At 41.0% G+C, this 22,493-nt stretch overlaps 1 protein-coding gene across 3 annotated transcripts in view; it reads right to left on the bottom strand.

The window, feature by feature from the left end:
- nfatc3a (nuclear factor of activated T cells 3a) overlaps positions 1–22,493 on the bottom strand; it is a 183,800-nt gene that overhangs the window by 100,220 nt on the left and 61,087 nt on the right. For all 3 annotated transcript variants that reach the window (XM_043707036.2, XM_043707037.2, XM_043707038.2), the window contains exon 4: positions 8,045–8,244. In XM_043707036.2, coding sequence (XP_043562971.2) covers positions 8,045–8,244 — 200 coding nt within the window. The remainder of the gene's footprint in view (positions 1–8,044; positions 8,245–22,493) is intronic.

Below are 22,493 nucleotides of genomic sequence, written 5' to 3'. Positions count from 1 at the left end.
TTTAGCGAATTTCCCACCCAGGATATTGGTACCCCTCTGGTTTAGATGAAGACCATCCTGCTTTTAGAGGTCCCACCTACCCCAGAAAGAGCTCCAATTATCCAAAAACCTGAAACCCTCCTTCCTGCACCATCTCTGTAGCCACGTGTTCAACCCCTTTCTTCCCCCTATTCCTCACCTCACTAGCACGTGGCACGGGCAGCAAACCAGAAAGAAACAGTCTGTTTGTCCTACTCTAAACTTTCATCCTCGCTCCCTGAATTTCTGCCTCAAGTCCCCATCTCTCTTCCAACCTGTGTCGTTGTTGCCAATGTGGACCACGACTTGGGGCTGCTCTCCCTCTCCCCGAAGGATCCCAAAAACACGATCAGAGACATCACGGACCCTGGCACCCAGGAGGCAACACACCAACCATGAGTCTCTCTCGTCCCCACAGAACCTCCTATCTGTCCCCCTAACTATCGAGTCCCCAATGACTACTGCTCTGCTCCCCTCCCCCTTCCCTTCTGAGGAGCAGGTGCCCCACTGCTTTGCCCTGGTAAACCATCATCCGCCCCCAACAGTATCCAAAACGGTATACTTATTGTTGAGGGGAATGGCCACAGGGGATCCCTGCACTGCCTGTCGGTTCCCTTTCTGTCCCCTAACTGTCACCCATCTGTCTTTTTTTTTTATCTGGGGAGTGACTACCTCTCTAAGTCCTGTCAATAACCTCCTCTGCCTCCCGAATGATCCGAAGTTCATCCAACTCCAGCTCCCTAAATTTAATTTGGATAAGTGGGAGATGGTGCATTTTGGGACGTCTAATAAGGGAAGGACACATACAATGAATGGTCAATCCCTGGGAGTACTGAGGAACAAAGGGGTCCTGGTGTACAAGTTCATAGATCCCTGAAGGTATCAGCACAGGTAGACAGGACAGTAAAGGTGGCATACGTGATGTGTATAGGTGTGGAGAATATAGGAGAAAGGAAGTCTTATTATAAGTTTATAAAACTTCGGTTAGACCACAGTTGGAATGAATACAGCTCGTCGGTATACTATCGGAAGGCCGTGACTGCACTGGAGAGGGAGCTGAGGAGATTTACCGAATGTCGCTATCCCGGAGTGAAAAGTCTCAGTTATGAGGAGAGACTGAATAAGCTGGGTTTGTTTTCCTTGCAGCAGAGAAGACTGAGGGGGGGCATTGATTAAAATATACAAAATTAGGAGGGGTAGATAATGGAGAAACTCTTCCCCATGTCAGATATTTCTAAGGCCTGAAGGCATAAGTTTAAGGAGAGCAACAAATGGTTTAAGGAGTTCCAAAAAGGAATTTCTTTCCTCCCAGAGGGTGGTAGAAATATTGGAACAGGCTGCCTGAGAGGGTAGTGAAGGCAGACATTGTTGCATAGTAGGTTAAAAACCAAGTATGGGTAAATGGGATTAATGTAGATTGGTGTTTGTTAGTCAGCACAGACAGGAAGGGTCAAGCAGCCTTTTTCTATGCTGTCTGACTCTATAACTGCAGATTGGACAGGATAAAAACAGTTGAAGAGCACACATTTAAATGCTTGGCAGAATGCCTGGTCCAGATGGGATGCATCTTAGGATGCGGAGCAAAGTAAGGAAAGATATGGCAGAAGGCCATAATCTTTTAATCCTCCTTGGCTGATAGGATAGTTGCAAATGTTTTAATAAAATAGAACAGTGACAAACTCAGTCACTACAAGCTAACCTGTTTAATGTCACTAGTGGGGAAATGTGTAGAGACCATACTGTAAGAGGCAACATATTTTAAACTGAAATGGAAGTTGGACCGGTAGATCACAAAAATACGCAGAGTCTGGCACCTTAAAAATCAAGTGCTGCCTATTTTTGAATTGTGCGTCACATGTTGCTTTTTGAGTCAATGTAAGGGGGAATTCAAGACTAAGCAGCACGGAGAGTCTGTGGAGTTAAGGAAATTCTGCCTGATGACAGCTCTCTTGATTTGTTAAGCTACAGAGTGGTAAAAGCTTAAGCATTGAAGCAGGAGAAAGAAACATCCGGAGTCTGCAAACAGAAAGCAGTCATCTCATCCTCTCTCTGTAGGAAAAAGACTGAAAGCTAAGAAAGCTTAAATGAAATAATTCCAACAAGACACAGATCCATCCAATCAACTATCACCCCAAACAATCACTTTTCAGACAACAGTGTGTCGTCTCACAATTTAGTCTACCTTGAAATCTGATTTCTGATTTTCTAATTTTATTTCCTCCGTATTTATTCTTTTTGCCACCTGTATTATCCATGTTACAGTGTTTGTCTTTTGTTCATCTTAATTGCGATTGAGTGTGTTTGTTTGGGGCTTTTGAAGAGGCACAGTCTATACTGTATCATGATAGATAAGAAATCCTTTCTTTTCTCTGCTCTTTTATCTAAGTGAAGTGTGTTACAATAAATAGCGACTTTCCTGCTACTGATAAAACGTAGCTTAAATTGCTTTTGTACTAAACAATACAGTCAGTCTGTCAAATTGGTCATCTTGATAGCCTAATTGAGAATTCACAGATTTTGCGATGGTTTGTGACAAAGTGGGAAATGATTATTTTTGCCCTCTTCGCAGTTAAATTGTGACAAAAGTTCAGGGCTAATTGAAGGTCTTTTGAATGAGGAAATATAAGGTTAGAAAATGGAGTTAATGTTAGTGATAAAGGACAAGGGACAGGGTGGCATGATGGCTCAGTGGTTCGCATTGCTGCCTCACAGCACCAGGGACCCAGGTTCGATTCCTGCCTCAGGCGACTGTCTGTGTGGAGTCTGCACATTCTCCCAGTGTCTGCATGGGTTTCCTCCGGGTGCTCCAGTTTCCTCCCACAATCCAAAGATGTGCAGTTAGGTGAACTGGCCATGCTGAATTGCCCATAGTGTTAGGTACATTAATCAGGAGTAAATATAGGATAGGGGGAAATGGGTCTGGATGGGTTACTTTTTGGAGGGTCAGTGTGGACTTGTCAGGTCGAAGGGCCTGCTCCCATACTAATCTAAAAAGACAGAAGCACATTTCTTGTACTAAGTAAAATGGCACTAGAAACAGCTAAAACCGTCCTGCAGTTGGAACAGGTATCCCTGATAAATTTACAGGAAGTAACTGCTGAAATTGGCAAGTAATTTAAAGGTGGAATCGCCTGCCAGAACTAAGTAAGCACTAATAATTGAAATATTGGCAAAGTATCTGGGACTGATGTAAATACAGAGGGTCTAAGTACATAGAAGTAGTGAGTCACTCGAGTTAGCAAAGATTCGATTACAATTAAAGAAATTTGAAGACAAGAATCTGCTCACATATAAAATAATACTCTTGATTCCAATCCAAGAGCAGAAGTTGAAGTTCAGAGGGAGGGGGAAATAACACGCATTTTATGACACACATGGGAAATACTATCTCAAAGTAAGACTGTTTATAAAAAAAAAAAGACCCCAGATGCTGAAGAAGGTTCTAAATCAGGAAATCCCTATCATAATCTGAAGTAAAGTCTGGAATTGCTGAAGTTTGTTCAGATCTTACCAAAATTTGAGGAAAAGGTTGCGGAAGCATTCTTTCATTGAGAAAACATAAGTCACTGGAACAGAGGTCAGCCATTCAGCCCATCAAACCTGCTCTGTCATTTAGTGAGATCTTGGCTGATCTGAGAATCCTCAATTCCAGTTTCCTGCTTTTTCCCCCAATAATGCTCAATTTCTTTCCTGATTAAAAATCTCTCAGTCTTGAACTTACTTAATACCCAGCCTCAACAGCTGTAGGAAAGAATTCCACAGATCCACAATCCTCAGAGAGGAAAGTCCTCCTCACCTCTGTCGCCATTGTGTGACCCCATATTCTTAGATTATGCCCTCTGGTTTCAGACTCTCTGATAAGGGGAACCAACCCTTCCACATCTACCCTGTCAAGTCCTCTCATAAGCTTGCATGTTTTAAAAATGCCATCTCTCATATTTCTATTTCCAACAAGTACAGGCCCAATCTGCTCAACTTCTCCTCATAAGACAGTCCCTCCATAATTGGTATCAGCCTACGGTATCAATCCTTCTATGCCGCTTTCAATGCAGTATATCTTTCCTCAGACTAAGGGCAGAAACTATTCACATTATCCCAGCTGCGGCCTGAGTAGGGTCTTGTACAGTTTCATCAAGACCTCCCTACTTTTATGATTCATATATGAGGACTCCCAAATCCCACTGTTTTGAAACTTTCTGTAGTCTTTCTCCATTTCAGAAATATTTAGTTCCTGTATTTTTCCTACCAAAGTGCATGACTTTCGATTTCCCCACATTATACAGAGGAACCTCTATTATCCGAATATTAATTATCCAAATTTCGAATTATCCAAAGAAGACCTCAAGGTCCCGAAAGAAACATTATACTAAAGATGTGTTTCATGTCTTTTGCTTACAGTGATTAAAAGTGAACTTGGCTTACTGAAATGCTGCCGAGAACAATCCTGGATATCAATGTGCCTGGGCTCCCAGTCTCCAAATGACTCTCTCTCTCCTGACACTTTTCCTGCAGTTCTACGTAGGGGTGTACCCTAACCACCCCCCTTCCCCAGATAATCTCTCCAACATAGTCCTGTTCAGGGCAAAGGTGGAACCTGTCAAAAGATTGCAGTAAAAAGTTGTATGTGCGCGCGCACGCGCTATTTGGAGTCTTTAGTTTTAAAGTCTGCCTCTGCATCTCCATTTCTCTCTTTCTCAAATTAATTTGCCAGTTCACTTTAGCTCTGCTTTCATTTTCTCATATTTAATCTTACTCAGGTTTGAAATACTACTCTTAGATCTCCTCAAAAATTCAATCGTATTATGATATCCTTGATCCTGGCGCCAGGGAGGCAACACACCATTCTGATTTCTCTGTCAACCACAGAATTGTCTGTCTGTGCCTCTGACTATACAGTCCCCTATCACAAGCGTTCGCTTGCAACCTGACATACCCCTTGTTACACTAGAGGCAAGAAATGTGGTACTGGAAAAATCACACATCAGGCAGCATCCAAGAAGCAGGAGAGTAGACCTTTCGGTCATAAGCTCTTCATCAGGAATATTCTGAAACTGAAACTCGCCTGCTCCTCAGATTCTGCCTGACCTTCTGAGTTTTTCCTGCACCACACCTTTTGACTCTGATTCTTCAACATTTGGGTCCTCACTTTCCCCTCATAACAGTAGGACCAGTCTCAGTACCAGAAACTTGACTGTTTGTGCTACATTCCCCTGAGAGTCCATCAACCCCTACATTTTCTAAACAGCATATTGTTTGAGATGGGGGTAGCCACAAGAGATTCCTGCACTATCTGCCTCCTTCTCCTACCTCTTCTGGAGGTAACCCATCTACCTAACAGTATCTGCAGTTTTTCTCCCTTCCTGTAACTGCCATCCATTACACCCCCCCTAACTCCCGTAAATTCCTTACTATCTCTAGATGTGGCTCCATGCAACCTGATAGGATTCGCAACCAAAGACACTTACTGCAGGCATAATCATCTGTAACATGGAAACTCTCCCTAATCTCCCACATCCGACTGAAAGGTCACATCACTCTACTAAAGGCCATCTTTACTTCTTCACTATCTACAGACCCAGAAAATATCACTGTCTCATTGCTCTAAAATAAACACTGCTCCAGGCTAACTTAGTACTTATGGTTTATATTTTAAAAATTTAATCAAACTTTAATTTAAAATTTAATTTAAGGATGTTGTGCAATTTGAAAGGGCTCAGAAAAGATTTACAAGGATGTTGCCAAGGTTGGAGGATTTGAGCTATAGGGAGAGGCTGAATAGGTGGGGGCTGTTTTCCCTGGAGTATCAGAGGCTGAGGGGTAACTTTATAGAGGTTTATAAAATCATGAGGCATAGATAGGATAACTAGACAAGAGCTTTTCCCTGGGGTGGGTGAGTCCAGAACTAGAGGGCATAGGTTTAGGGTGAGAGGGGAAAGATATGAGAGAGACCTAAGGGACAATCTTTTCATGCAGAGGGTGATGCATGTGTGGAATGAGCTGCCAGAGGAAGTCATGGAGGCCAGTACAATTACAATATTTAAAAGGCATCTGGATAGGTTTATGAATAGAAAGGGTTTGGAGGAATATGAGCAAAGTGCTGGCAAATGGGACTAGAGTAATTTAGGATATTTGGTCAGCGTGGATGAGTTGGACAGAAGAGACTGTTTCCATGCTGTACATCACTATGACTCTATGACCAGTTATTTAGCAGCACCTTCACTCAGAGGTCATTAATCAATTTAATCTGCTACACAATACCAGGTCTAGTAAAGCCTGTTTTCTTGTTGAGATTAGCACAGTGATAACGTCCTTACCTCTAAGCCAGGAGTCTCAGGTAAAACCCCTACCAGTTTAATTTGGACTCCAGGAATCCAAACACACTCGGCAAAACATCATTCGTAGCGCTACCTATGCCGCTAGTTCCTACAATACTGTGATTCTCCTCCTTCTAATCTAAATTAATTTCGAATCACAAGATATTCTTAATCTTTGTACCAGGCAATCTTTATATATATATATTACTGATTTAAATAATGCAATTAAATGTAATAGGCCCAAATGTAATAGGCCCAAGCCTGTGAGATTCTTTGCCACAGGAAGCAATTGAGGGCAAAGCATTGAACATTTTCAGGGAGAGTTATTAGGACTAAAGGGAATAGGGTATGGAGTTTGCTGATGTGAAGTGATCATTTGGAATATGGAGCATGCTCAACTGGCTGAATGTCCTACTCCCCTATTTTCTATGTTTCTCATCCTCTGAGCTCTTGTTCATGGTCGCTGAGAACAGCATGGATCCCCAACAGATCACTCGCACATTCCTTCATTTCCCCAACTTGAATGACACCCATCATTTCTCCAGTCCTGAAACGTTTTTCTCTCTTCAACTGCTTATACAATTTCCTTTATAAAGCGGTGTTTCAATCTGTCCCCATTACACTCTCACATAGTGCACTGCAAATCCTAACCACTTGCTCCGTAAATGATCAACTTGAATCAGTGTCCCAAACCTTTCCAATGGTAGGCTTCTCGCTATCTCCTCTGACTAGATACTTCATATTATGAATGATTGTTTAAATGTACTCTTCTTTAAAAAGTGTAGAGCAAGTCACATCAAATAGTTCAATGCTAGGAAACCAGTTTCATAAAGGTCCTCACCACTTGTACTTCTATCTATTTTTTGCCCAAAATCTCCAGCTTTTAGAAGCTTCTCAATATTTCACACATTTTGATCAAGTATTAAACAACTACCCATTCATGCCAGATACTTCATGTTTTCAACCTAGGAAATAGGTGAAATATCTTTAAAAGGTCTACTTTGAATAAAATTTAGAACTTTATCTTAACATGGAAGAAAAATTAAGAAAATTAAGCATCAGTAGTATAAGTCACAAATACGTTGCTTTTGTGTAAAAGGAACACCAAAAGGTCAAGTACCTATAATGATGATGCCCTCAAGCATTCAAGTGAAAAATGTAGAGTTACATTCAAGTTTCTCTTTCAAATTTGTTATGTAGTGGACAGTTATAATCTTTGCTTCATATTGGAATCTAGTTACTGAAGCATGACATTTCTTCATCTTTTATTCCCTGTGACCTCAACTACATGGAATGATATGAACTAAGAAATCTATTTTCTAAGTCTCGGAGTTGTGAATAAAACCTTGAGACTACCCAATGCATTATAAACCATGTTTTTCTCCATTATGTTCTGCAATTTATTTTCTGAATTATCAAAGATATATGACACCAAACCTTAGAATATTCTTTTGAATCAGTAACTGACTGCTTATGTGTCTCTGCACTTTGTGCAAAAAATATTTTGAGAAATTTAATTTTATGAACTGTATCTTTATACCAGGTGGACTCAAAAGAAGTTTTGTTCTCAGAAATAATCAACTTAAGTAAGCTTCAATGCCTTGAACAGTTAAGGGATTACATCAGTGGGTTTACATCTGTCAACCATAAAAGGACTTAGGAGAGAAATCAAACAGATAAATACCAATACATTTAGAGATTTGGTTAATTACCTGGCAGTCATATTGTTTTCAGGCAGAAGGGGAATTTCAAGAACCTTTGTACTGGTAACTATAATTTCTTGACTAGCTGTAGCAACAGTCTTGCCAGTGATTCTGTGCACCTGGTAGAATGCATGTGGTCTTAAATAGCGGTCATCAGCAGTACCAATGAACATCTGCAGGTTGATTGGCTTTTCATTGTAACCTTGAAGCTGCAAAAGACAAACACATTTACAGTAAGCAAAAGCTATAAGATTTTATGAACAAAATAGAGAATGAGCACCGAAAGATTAATCAGGGATTCTTCAGAGAGGAGGGGTTTTTCAAACAATAGATTTTCCTTTAGCAACACCTGATTACTAAGTAGGAGACAGTAACAAATAAATAGTAATAACTTAACATCAACTTTTTTTTTATTGTTGAACATGAACAAGACAATTCCAAAATACAGCAATGGAATATCAAAAACACTGAAATTGCTTCTCATCATTATAACGCTAGTTTATTGCAAAATATCTGTTGCCTGCTAATAAAAAAATGTATACTGTACAAAATTTTACATAACATTGTAAAAAGGATGGTGAAATTTGTAATCAACAGTTTTTAAGTACCAATGCCCAAATGTGGAAACAGTAACACAGGTTCAGGAGTTTTGCCATTGCAACTTTAAAATTATAATTACATTGGCTTCTGCCCATTACGTGCTTCTGAATTCTATTGGAAATAAATAAAATACCACAGCAATTTAAGAAGGCATCAAACATAATGAAATTTCAAAAGTAAGTACTGGACATGCAATAAACCTGAAATAGAAACAGAAAATGATGGTAACATAGGCAGCATCTATGGACTGCAAATCAGAAAAATGTCAGGCGAATTACTTTTCATTGGAGCTGGACAATTTTAAAGATGGAACAAGTTCCAAGTTAGTGTACACCGAACGTTGATGGAGTAAAAGAACAAAAGCAAAGTTCTTTGAGAGGGTAGAAGGCAGGAGAAATGTGAGGGCAAGGCAAAAGAAATGGCAATGGGAAAAATTGTCTCCAAACTATTATTAGTTGTAACAAAGACAAACTAATAATTTCCTGTTGAAAAAGAAGAACGTTTATTTTCAACCACACCAAAAGCCTAATCCTATTCCCTGATCTTAGTGTTAGATTTTAAAATCCATAGCCATTGAAGTTTCAGGAGTTAACTTACTTTAGTACTTTGAGGATGGACATAAAAAGGAAGAAATAACCTCACATGGTGCAGAACTACCTTCCCTATAAAGTCCCTATAAGACCCCTTTCTGTGTAAACACGTCTGTAGAATGACACAAATGAAACTGAAAACAACTGTCAGCCAGAAATTTGCCAGCTAAGGTTCTCGCATCTCATTGTTTGCTCCCCAATTTTTCTGTGTACACAGAATCAGTATTGTGCCAAGGATGCTTGAGTTGGGTGGATGCTAAGAATTACTTTAATATTGTAGCACTGTCACATGACATTAAGCTTTAGAGAACCATTATCATTTAAATAAACCTCACATTTTTGATGTAAATCTGTGCAATACAAAAATAAAACTATGCAGTACATCCTATTTGGGTTGAATGGGTAAGTGCAATGTCATTAAGGTGTAGAGGTATACTGTATCTTTAATACAGAGGGGAAGCCAGCTTGGACTGACTTAAAGCACAGAGTGTCCTGAACAAGGTAAAAATGTAACACACATGGTTGAAACAAATAGCTGGAGTTGTGCTGTCATGGAATAAAAACAAATTCAAGTTTGGCCAATCAGTTCATATTATGCCCCAGATATCAAAATCCAATCGAATTTGAATTTAGTGTTTTGATGACATCAAACCAATGGAATGATCTGACGTTTTGGGTTATAAAACCGGACATTTTGAACAGGTAGGGGGAGAACGGCCAAGAAAACCAACAAGTATAGACTGCTTGCCGAATACCTCTCTCAGAGGCACTGTTCATATGAAAGACCTGTGAATCAGACTACTGAAGACGACAGAGGAAAATCTACAGAGGAAGATACAAAGAGAAGATGCGACATTTGGCTGGTTCTAAAATTTGAACTCTTTTTGCAAATCTTAATTAGGGTTTTTAATCGGACCAATATTGTAGAGTAGGAGGTAAAAGATAGGTTTGAGAGAAAGGAATTGTAAATAGTTGTCGGTTTTAATATTCGCTGTTGGACTTAAAGAATAAAATTGTTAAGTTTTACTTTAATAGTGACATCTGGGACAGTTCTTTGCCTCTCAAAATTTACCAGATTACAGCGCGAGGTGAGCTTGTGTGTGTCGGGTTTAACTTAACAGAGGGGTTTACCCCTTGTCGTAATACCAATATCATTTTACCAATTTTGTCCAATGCTGAATTTCATTATCAATTACTTTCAGCTTTTCAAAAGCCCACTTTAATTCACCCCTTTATACCGGAATGTCCAGAATTTTACAGAACGGTGATGGCTCTACTAACAGTTGGAAAATGACGAGCAACCCTACTTGTGCCAGTCCTGGAAGGCAATGACTAGGTTTTACACTCCATAGAAAATTCATTGCCGGAAGTAGTGGCCTAGTTTCCACTGAAGGTGATGTTTGTTTGAATGCAAATCAAACCAAAGAGGTGGCAGTGACCCTTTCTCTTTCAAGCTGTCATACATCAGCTTAGACTTCAGAGTCAACAGCCTATTCATCTGCGGAGAACATAATTAAGCCTGATCCTCTCCCTTTTTTTTCATCTGGCATTACTAGATAGTAATAAGGAGCATATAAAGGGGGAAAAACAGAACCTCCTTCAGCTTTATGACTGCATTGGCTTCAAAGTGTAACTTCCATCAACTATACATAAATTGACAAGCAGAACACACTATTTTGGATAAATTAACTTGGAGGGCATTTTATACAACATGGGAATATGTTCAACATGAAGCAAGTCTTTCTCTCCAATCTAGACATCAACAAAATTTGAAATATTTTTATTTTGATTAGTGAGTTACTCTCATACAATGAACCTACTATAATGGTATCGGTTGTGAGGACCATAAGTTGCTCTGTCAGTATAAAGACACAACTGATGATGATGGTCATGACACCTCAGGTAAGGGGACAGTTTGAGAAGGTGGTTACTTCAAGATGATCTCAGCCAGTTCGGGAATTGAAATCTCACTGTTGCCATCACTCTGCATTGCAAACCAGCTTTAAGGCCAGAGCTGGGCATAGGTTTAGGATCAGTAAACAAGTCTATTAAAAAAAACCTAGAATCAGCAAGAAGGATCAGCAAAGATGCTTGAGCCCAGGTAAGTTATGATACGAGATGGCAGTAAACCCTTCTGCTAATTAAACCAAACACACAGAAAAGCTCACTTCGCCTCATAATCTGTTAAAATGAGTGGCAGAGATCTAAATTCCACTATTTAAAGAAAAAAATAACACTTTTATTCCTTAACTCTAAAATGAACATTAATCAACAACTATTTAGAACTCTAAGCTTTCTTTCTCTTCCATGTTTGTTATCTACCTCCCACTCTATAACAATATTCCGATCCAACAAAACCCTTATTAAATTTACAGCACCTCAATTTTCAAAGCCGGACAGCTGCTATTGTATCCAGTGCTGATCTTCCTCTGTTTGTCGATCTCCCTGGGTCATCTCAGGTCTTCTGCTGCAAAGACTTTTCATATGCAAAATACCGAGTTTTCAGGCAGTCTGTCTTACAATGGCAATAATTGAAACTGATTGGATAAATTCGAACTGCTGTGAAAACAATTGAGGCATCTAGGTTACAGCCAAATGTTACACCTTTCAATTTTCCAGCACACTCTGTGACATGTCAGGTGCTTGCCAGCTTTCACTCTCTCCTTAAGATACAGTACACACTTCCAACTTCATAACACCTTCCCCCCTTAAGAAAAAAAAACATCATAATGAAAAGATGGTTTCATTTTGTTTTCTAATTCTTAACCCTATTACAATGAAATACATAGAATATTAATCAAAGCTCATATTAACTTCTACACACACATATATAGGTGTCTGTTCAATCTTATCTATACTTTATCTGTTAACTCCACAATAACGTATGTGCTATCACATTCTTATGACCCGCAACATGTACAAATTGTAAATTAAAAGTCTGTAACATAAGACTACAAGCAAATAGTCTCATTCTTGTCTTTAAAGCGTTCCAAAGATGCAAGAGGTTTCTGATCATTGTACACAACCATCTCCGACGCATTTTTCATGACATAAACATTAAAATGTTGTAAGGCCAGTACCAAACTAAACAATTCCTTTTTGACTGTAGAGTATTTTCTCTGGTGGGTATTGAGGTTCTTTGAAAAGTTACCAACTGGCAGTTCAATTCCATCATCATCTTCCTGTACCAGTACAGCTCCAACTTCTATATCGCTAGCATTGATTGCAAATTTGAAGGGTTTCAAGAAGTTTGGTGTAGCTAAAACTGGTAAAGTCGTTAATACTACTTTTAAAATGTCAAATGCCTCCTGGCACTGTTCGGTCCACCGAAAGTTTGTGTTCTTCAGCAAATCTATTAATGGTGCCACTACGCTGCTGAAGCTTAGAACAAATTTCTGGTAGAATCTGCTTAGTCCCAAAATTCACAGCACCCCTTTCTTCAAGGTTGGTCGTGGAAATTCCTCGATGGCCATCGTCTTTGCGTTCCTTGGGGTCAACCTTCCATGTCTGATGTTACGTTCTAAGAATGTCACCTCTGCCTTCGCAAATTCTGTTTCCTTTCAGTTTAAAGAGCTCTGCCAACTGTACCATGTGATCTTTCCAGGTCTCACTAAAGATCACTACATCATCCAGATAAACTGCACAGTTTCTTAATGCAACTACAACTCTGTTCATGAGTCTCTGGGATGTGGCGGGTGCATTCTTCATTCCAAAGGGCATCACTTTGAACTGATTCAGCCCGTTTGGGGTTACAAATGCAGAAATTACTTTCACTTTCTCAGATAAAAGGTACTTGCCAATAACCACACAGTAAGTCCAACTTTGCGATGTAACTGGCTTGTCCAACTTTCTCTATACAATCCTTCAATCTTTGTATTGGGTACGAGTCCGATTTTGTTATGGTGTTGACCTTCCGACAGTCCACATAAAATCATTGAGTCCCATCAGGTTTGGGAACTAACACTATCAGCAAATTCCACTCGCTCTGTATTGGTTCGCCTCCACTTACTTCTGGACCTGTGTGGCTTTGAAAGGAATAAGCGTGTAGGGGTGTTGTTTTATCTGATCAGCATTACGTAAGTTTACCTCAAGCATAATAGATTAGTCCTCCCCATCTTTTCCCTGCATATGTCCTCATATTACTGCAATAAACCTTTCAACTATGTTCTTTGCTCCTGAGACTGATAGTTTACTAATCTATCCCACTCCTCAAGGACTTCATTATTTAACATATTTTGAGGCACATCAAACTCCACAACATCTGGATTTGATTCCTCACTCTGCAGGGCAGTAACACACACCTGTTTCTCCATTTCCTTCTATTATAACAAGTTTCAATATATTCACATGACATATACAAAACAGTATTTTTTCCTATCCAGGAGCTTTACCGGATAGTTTACCTGACTCAACCTTTTCTCAATTTGATAGAGACCACTAAACCTGGCTTTGAAGGGATCTCCCATCACTGGTAACAATACTAATATGTCATCTCCACGGAAAAATGCACAACTTTTGGAACTTTTATCTGCCACCTTCTACACAGTGCCCTCTTCATGTGCTGTTTAGCTAACTCACCTACCAGACTTAACCTCACCCTCACCTCCAATACATAACCCAAGCGTGAGATCTGAGACTTTGGTCCTGATAATTTCTTTATAATTAATTTCAACATGCCTCTCGCTTCATGTCCAAATATTAACTCAAAGGGAGTAAACTGAAGTAGATTCATTTGGGGCATCATAATGGCAAACAACACAAATGGGATACCTTTATTCCAATCATTCGGGTAATCCTGACAGTACGCTCTTAACATGGTCTTCAGGATCTGATGCCACTTTTCTAAAGCTCCCCGGAATTCAGGATGATACGCACTTGATTTAAAGTGTTGCATACCAAAGCTATCTGTTACTTTCTTAAAACAGCCTTGCAGAAACATTTGATCCTTGGTCTGACCGAATCTCTCGGGGTAGCCTATACCACGTGAAGAAAGCTACTAACTCCTCTACCACCCTTTTTGCCTTAATACTATGCAATGGGATTGCCTCTGGAAATCTGGTAGACACATCCATTATGGTTAGCAAGTACTGGTTCCCACTTTTAGTTCTCGGGGAGGAGTTCTACACAATCAATCACAACCCATGTGAAAGGTTCTTTGAATGCAGGAATTGGCAACAAAGGTGCTGGTTTTATTACTGCCTGTGGTCATCTACCATTTGGCACTTATGACACATATGGCAAAAGTTAACCACATCCTTGTGCATTCCAGGCCAATAGAAATGCTTTTGTACTTTAGCCTGAGTCTTCTGTGTACCTAGGTCACCGCCTACTGGTAGTTCATGTGCTACCCATAACACTTCCTATCAATCTTGCAGTCTGGTGCACTTCTGCCCATTTCTCCTCTGCACTAACCTGTGGTGGTCTCCATTTTCATCTTAGGATTGTATCTTTAAGATAACACTCAGGAATACTCTCGGACTCCTTTTCTGAGCATGCTCACATATATTTTTTATTGTCTCGTATTTGTTGTAAGGGCGAAAGTGAGTACTGCAGATGCTGAAGATTAGAGTTAAGAGTGGTGCTGGAAAAGCATAGCAAGCCAGGCAGCATTCGATTAGCGGCAAAAATCGATGTTTCGGGAAAAAGCTCTTCATCAGGAATGAAGGGCTTTTGTCCGAAATGTCGATTTTCCTGCTCCTCGGATGCTGTGCTTTTCCAGCATCACTCGAATCTCGACTCTGGTCAATCACTCCCACTGTTCCTTCCCCTGTCTTGAGTTGGCACTCCAACCTGTTTTTACATCAGAGAATGCTAAATTTCTGTCCATCTATCCCACAAATTACCAAACTCAGTCAGAAAGAGTGCAAATACATTCATCTCTTATTATTAGAGACTAGTTAGATCAGGTATCTCTCAAAATTATAATTTCTTGCCCGTCACCTCCTGTTCTTTCTGATTAAACCCTACCCACAGAGGCAAATTCTTTTTAGAGATCAGGCACTAACTCCACACCTAGCCACTGCCTTGGCTGTGCACTGTCCTGCAGCTCCTCGACTTGTCTTGGGGTTTCCTTTGCTACTTTCACTAACGCCACTGGCTTAGCCTCTTTTACCACATCTTTTCTCTCAGTGCCTTTCTTTAACGACCAGCACTGTGACTTTACGGGTTCTACTTTACCACAGTGGAAACACCTGAGGACTTTCACCTCCTTTCCACCCTCTTGGGCTTCTTTTTTTAACCTGTGATAAACAATTAACAGTGTTCCCTACTCTTTGTTTTGTCGTATAGGATCTCCCCTTCTCCCAATGAAAATCTTGCTGGTAGCTAAACTTTGCCTTATGCACCAATGCATATTCATCTACCATCTCTGCTGCTCTTCTCACTTCTTGAACTTTCTATTCATCCATGTGAATTCTTATCATCTCTGGAAGTGAGTTTTTAAACTCCTCCAGCAGAATAATCTCTTACAGCCTCATAGGTCTTATCTATTTTAAGGCCTGCACCCATCTATCAAAACTACTATGGTTAATTCTTTCAAACTCAGCATAAGTCTGATGTGGTTCCTTCTTTATGTTTCTGAACTGCTGTCTAAACGCTGCTGGCACCAATTCATAAGCAGTGAAAATAGCCTTTTTGACATGCCTAATCTTTTGACCCCTCAGCTGACAGCATTGCAAATACCTCAAATTCTCCCTATCAGTTTAGTCTGAACTAGCATTACCCACAAGTCCTCTGGCCACTCCATCTGCCTAGCCAATTATTCAAATGAAATAAAGGCGTCAACATCTTTCTCATCAAAATGTAGTAGTGTTTTAACAAACTTGTGTGTATCGCTGCCTTCTCTTTTCATCTCCATCCTGTTAACTTGACTTTGCTGACTAAGTCAGAACTTCTGAAATTCAAACTCTCCCTCCATTTCCCTTTCTTTTCTCTCTCCCTTTCTTTTCTCTTTCTTCACTCAGCTAAGAACCTTCTCTTTTTCCCCCCCTCTCGCTTTCTTTTTCATCTTACTTGATCTTCTAATTCCATTTTCCTCATTTGTAATTTAAGTTTTTCTAACTCTACTATTTCTCTGACACACCTAAGTGTTTGAGTAACCCCCTTACAATTTCAGCTTTACTTCTGTCCTTGGTTAAACCCAATTCTAACCTCTTTGCTAATTCTAAAAGTATGGCCGTTTCTTTCTAAACTTCCCAAATTTGCCAAGGAATTGCCTTCAAAGCCCAGAACCTCTTTAGCAATTTTAAGAGCCACTCTTCTCACTTTTAATTTAACCAACCACAAATAACCGAAATTAAACACCTTGTCTATTTCAAGTTTTCACTTAACGATCTAGGACACTAATCGGCAAGTGTTTAAATCTGCTGGGATCTGTTACTCCAAATCTGTCCAAAAATCAGACTGGACCTGTCCAAACCTTCAAAATCATGGACCCAAGCCCCCAAATTATTATGACAGAGAGGTAAACCCTTCTGCTAATTATACCAAACACACAGAAAAGCTCACCTCACCTCATAATCTGTTAAAGTATGATTGACAGAGAACTACCAAAATTCCACTCTTTAAAGGAAAAATAACTTTATTCTTTAACTTTAAAATGAACATTAAACAACAATTATTTACAACTCTAAGCGTACTCTCTTTTAAAGGTTTGTTATTTACCTCCCACTCTCTAACAATATACTGATCAGTAAAGCCCCTATTAAATTTACAGCAACTTAATTTCCAAAACCAGACAGTGGCTGTCGTCCCCAGTGTTGATCTTCCTCTGTTTGTAGATCTCCATGTCGTCTTCGGTCTTCTGCTGCACAGACTTATAATACGAAAGAGGTACCTATATAGCAAGTTTTCAGACAGTCTGTCTGACAATGGTAGGTTGTGCTCTTTCTGGCTAACTGTCCAAAATGCCCGCTTTTCATATCCCAAACACTGGATCATCTCATTGGTTCGATGTTGCCAAAATGGTAAAATTCAAATTTGATTGGGTTTTACTATCTTGGGGCATAATTTAAACTGACTGATTTAAATTTAAATGGCTGTGAAAACAATTGTGTATCTAGGTTACAGCCAAAATGTTACATCTTTCAATTTTCCAGCACACTGTGACATGACAGGTGTTTGCCAACTTTCACTCTCTCAAAGGTACAGTACACACCTTGAACTTCATAACAAATAACATGAGCTCTGTCATGCTTTGTAGTCAGATGAGCAGTGCCCTGGTTCCAACTAACCAAAGTTTTTACTGGCGGAAAGAAAACACGCCAATGAATTTAAGTGCCTTCTCAATTGTAAAACATTTGTTTGGTGTATGAATAGGAAGGGTTGGGAGGGATATGAGCCGGGTGCTGGCAGGTGGAACTAGATTGAGTTGGGATAACTGGTCAGCATGGATAAGTTGGACTGAAGGGTCTGTTTCCGCGCTGTACATCTCTATGACTCTACTGTGAATATTCTAAATATTCCCTTCTTGCATCTACTCTACTTTTAACTGCCAAGAATAGAGGGGACAAAACTTGACCAGAGCTGCAGCATTTGCCTTGACTCACATTCATTTTGTTTTCAGCCTGTAAAGAACAATGACCTCATCACTGGTTCAGATTTCACCTCAAACTTAAGATTTATCCAAAGCTTCATTGTCCATATCCCACAGGTATGATATCCTAATACCAAAACACTATCCTCAATGACCTCCAATAGCCTCCTGTTCCTCATCACAAACTTCACAATTTCATCTGTCACAAGTCTCAAAACATATTAACTAACTTCACAACCTTTCCTTATCTCTTTCTGTAGCTCTGTATCTCTACTTTGTTCTTCCAATTCTGTTGTATTAGGCAATTCCTTGTCTATTCATTTTACCATCAAAAAACTTCTGCATCTTGAATCAACACTATCTTTCCCCATAAAGCTACCTAAATCCTCTTCATTCCTCCAATATCTTTCCTATTCAATTTCAACCCTCTAATTGTAAAACACACTGGAATATTTTACTATATAAAGTATGTAAATGAAAGTTGTTCTGAAGCATATGATTGCAGTGTTAATGCAGGTTCATAGACATTTATAGTGCAGAAGGAGGTCTATCGTGTCTGAGATAATCAATGATCTGATGACACTAATTCTACTTTCCAGCTTTTGGCCAGCAGCCCTGAAAGCTATTGTAATAAAAGTAAAATTATAAACATTTCTTAAATATTTTTATGAGTTTCTGAGTGGACTTTGATGTAATTTTTCTATTGGGACGTCGAGACTTCCTTCGGATAATTGACATTCAGTTAATCGAGATTCCTCTGTATAATGTTATAAGGGGCATTGATAGGGTGGATAGAAAGACAAATTTTCCTTTATTAGAGGGGCCATAGATTTAAGGTAAAAGATAGAAGGCCAAGAGGAGAGTTGTTATAACATTTTTTTATTTGGAGAGGGGTCTTTGGAACTCCTTGACACACAACTGTGGGGGCAAAGATGGTGTGTAAATTTATGGCTGAAATAGATTGATTCTTGATTGGCAGGGAAATCAAGGGTTATGGGGAAGAAGGGCAGAAAGTGGACTTGAGGAGTGTCAAACTCGCAATGATCCTACTGAATGGCAGAATGGGTGAGAGGTCTAGTAGAGTCATAGAGATGTACAGCATGGAAACAGACCCTTCGGTCCAACCCGTCCATGCCGATATCCCAACCCAATCTAGTCCCACCTGCCAGCAGCCGGCCCATATCCCTTCCTATTCATATACCCATCCAAATGATTCTTAAATGTTGCAATTGTACCAGCCTCCACCACATCCTCTGGCAGCTCATTCCATACACGTACCACCCTCTGCGTGAAAATGTTGCCCCTGGGGTCTCTTTTATATCTTTCCTCTCTCACCCTAAACCTATGCCCTCTAGTTCTGGACTCCCCGATCCCAGGGAAAAGACTTTGCCTATTTACCCTATCCATGCCCCTCATAATTTTGTAAACCTCTAAGGTCACCTCTCAACCTCTGATGCTCCAGGGAAAACAGCTCCAACCTGTTCAGCCTCTCCCAATAGCTCAAATCCTCCAACCCTGGCAACATCCTTGTAAATCTTTTCTGAACCCTTTCAAGTTTCACAACATCTTTCCAATAGGAAGGAGACCAGAATTGCACGCAATATTCCAACAGTGGCCTAACCAATGTCCTGTACAGCCGCAACGTGACCTCCCAACTCCTGTACTCAATACTCTGACCAATAAAGAAAAGCATATCAAACGCCTTCTTCACTATCCTATCTACCTGCAACTCCACTTTCAAGGAGTTTTGAACCTGCACTCCAAGGTCTCTTTGTTCAGCAACACTCCCTAGGACCTTACCATTAAGTGTATAAGTCCTGCTAAGATTTGCTTTCCAAAAATGCAGCACCTTGCATTTATCTGAATTAAACTCCATCTGCCACTTCTCAGCCCATTGGCCTATCTGGTCCAGATCCTGTTGCAATCTGAGGTAACCCTCTTTGCTATCCACTACACCTCCAATTTTGGTATCATCTGCAAACTTACTAACTGTATCTCTTATGCTCGCATCCAAATCATTTATATAAATGACCAAAAGTAGAGGGACCCAGCAACGATCCCTGTGGCACACCACTGGTCACAGGCCTCCAGTCTGAAAAACAACCCTTCACCACCACCCTCTGTCTTGTACCTTTGACCCAGTTCTGTATCCAAATGGCTAGTTCTCCCTGTATTCCATGAGATCTAACCTTGCTAATCAGTCTCCCATGGGGAACCTTGTCGAACGCCTCACTGAAGTCCATATAGATCAAATCTACTGCTCTGCCCTCATCAAACTTCTTTGTTACTTCTTCAAAAAACTCAATCAAGTTTGTGAGACATGATTTCCCATGCACAAAGCCATGTTGACTATTCCTAATCAGTCTTTGCCTTTCCAAATGCATGTACATCCTGTCCCTCAGGATTCCCTCCAACAACTTGCCCACCACCGACGTCAGGCTCACCGGTCTATAGTTTCCTGGCTTGTCATTACTGCCCTTCTTAAACAGTGGCACCACGTTTGCCAACCTCCAGTCTTCCACCACCTCAGCCGTGACTATCGATGACACAAATACGCGCTCCCTCAGCACTGACCCTCTTTGGACTTTGAGTGCGAGCAGCAGCTAAGGTAAGACAGTTTGTTTTAAAATTACTTACCGGTAGCGGGCAGCGGTGTTTTTTCTCTCTTTACAGAAAGAGCGGGAGCAGCAGGGGGAAGTGACGAAGACCGGAGGGGCAGCTGGGAAGGAAAGCAGTGAGTATAAATACTCACCCTTCGACGCCAACGGTCACTTTGAGTGCGAGCAGCAGCTAAGGTAAGACAGTTTGTTTTAAAATTACTTACCGGTAGCGGGCAGCGGTGTTTTTTTCTCTCTTTACAGAAAGAGCGGGAGCAGCAGGGGGAAGTGACGAAGACCAGAGGGGCAGCCGGGTAGGTTTTTTTCCCTTTAAAAGCGCGCAGGAGAAGAACCCGAGGCACTACAGAGGTAGTGTCTCCCACCCGCCCTCCTCCTCTAACCTAAATAATAAGACCCGTTGTGGTAAGTAGGTAAGTGCTGCATTTTGCTTGTTGTATTCTTTAGACCCAGTTTTTTTTTTTTACAAAAGGTTACTTTCAGAGGGATGGCAGTGAAGGCAGTGCAATGTTCCTCTTGCAACATGTTTGAGGTGAGGGATGCCATGGACGTCCCTGCTGATTACACTTGCAGGAAGTGCACCCATCTCCAGCTCCTCTAAGACCGTGTTAGGGAACTGGAGCTGGAGTTGGATGAACTTGGGATCATTCGGGAGGCAGAGGGGGTCATAGATCGGAGCTTTAGGGAAGTAGTAACTCCAAAGATGGCAGATAGATTGGAAGTGAGGGGGACTGGGAGGAAGCAGCCAGTGCAGGGACCCCCTGCAGCCGTTCCCCTCAAGAACAAGTATACCATTTTGGATACTTGTGGGGGGGACGACTTACCAGGGGCAAGTAACGGGGCTCAGGCCTCTGGCACGGAGCCTGTCCCCGTTACTCAGAAGGGAAGGGTGGAGAAAAGCAGAGCAATACTAATTGGGGACTCGATAGTTCGGGGCACAGATAGGAGGTTTTGTGGGAACGAGAGAGACTCACGTTTGGTATGTTGCCTCCCAGGTGCAAGGGTACGTGATGTCTCTGATCGTGTTTTCCGGGTCCTTAAGGGGGAGGGGGAGCAGCCCGAAGTCGTGGTCCACATTGGTACCAATGACATAGGTAGGAGGAGCGCTGAGGATGTTAGGCAGGCTTTCAGGGAGCTAGGTTGGAAGCTCAGAGTTAGAACGAACAGAGTTGTTGTCTCTGGTTTGTTACCCGTGCCACGTGATAGAGAGTCGAGGAATAGGGAGAGAGAACAGTTAAATGCGTGGCTACAGGGATGGTGCAGGAGGGAGGGATTCCGGTATTTGGATAACTGGGGTTCTTTCTGGGCAAGGTGGGACCTCTATAAACAGGATGGTCTACACCTGAACCTGAGGGGCACCAGTATCCTTGGTGGGAGGTTTGCTAGTGCTCTTGGGGGGGGTTTAAACTAACTCTGCAGGGGCATGGGAACCCAGACTGTAGCTTTAGGGTGCAGGACCTGGAGTGTAGGGAGGTTAGGAACATGGCATCAATTTCAAAGGAGGGTGCCTGTAAACAGGAAAGTGGTTTGAAGTGTGTATACTTCAATGCAAGAAGTATACGAAATAAGGTAGGTGAACTTGCAGCGTGGGTTGGTACCTGGGACTTCGATGTTGTGGCTATTACGGAGACATGGGTAGAACAGGGACAGGATTGGCTGTTGCAGGTCCCAGGGTTTAAATGTTTTAGTAGGGTCAGAGGTGGGGATAAAAGAGGGGGAGGTGTGGCATTGCTTGTCAAAGATAGTATTATAGCTGTGGAAAGGACGATGGATGAAGACTCGCCATCTGAGGTAGTTTGGGCTGAGGTTAGGAATAGGAAAGGTGAGCTCACCCTGTTAGGAGTTTTTTACAGGCCTCCTAATAGTCCTAGAAACGTAGAAGAAAGGATTGCGAGGATGATTCAAGAGAAGAGTGAAAGTAATAGGGTGGTTGTTATGGGGGACTTTAACTTTCCTGATATTAATTGGGAAAGCTATAGCTCAAGTTCGTTAGATGGGTCAGTGTTTGTCCAATGTGTGCAGGAGGGTTTCCTGACACAATATGTAGATAGGCCAACAAGAGGTGAGGCCATACTGGATTTGGTTCTGGGTAATGAACTAGGCCAGGTGTTAGAATTAGA

This window comes from Chiloscyllium plagiosum, unplaced genomic scaffold, assembly GCF_037043375.1.
Source record: "Chiloscyllium plagiosum isolate Xiang-an unplaced genomic scaffold, Cpla_swu_hap1 HiC_scaffold_17, whole genome shotgun sequence".
Taxonomy (NCBI): domain Eukaryota; kingdom Metazoa; phylum Chordata; class Chondrichthyes; order Orectolobiformes; family Hemiscylliidae; genus Chiloscyllium; species Chiloscyllium plagiosum.
This window is presented reverse-complemented; position numbering and strand designations above follow the sequence as displayed.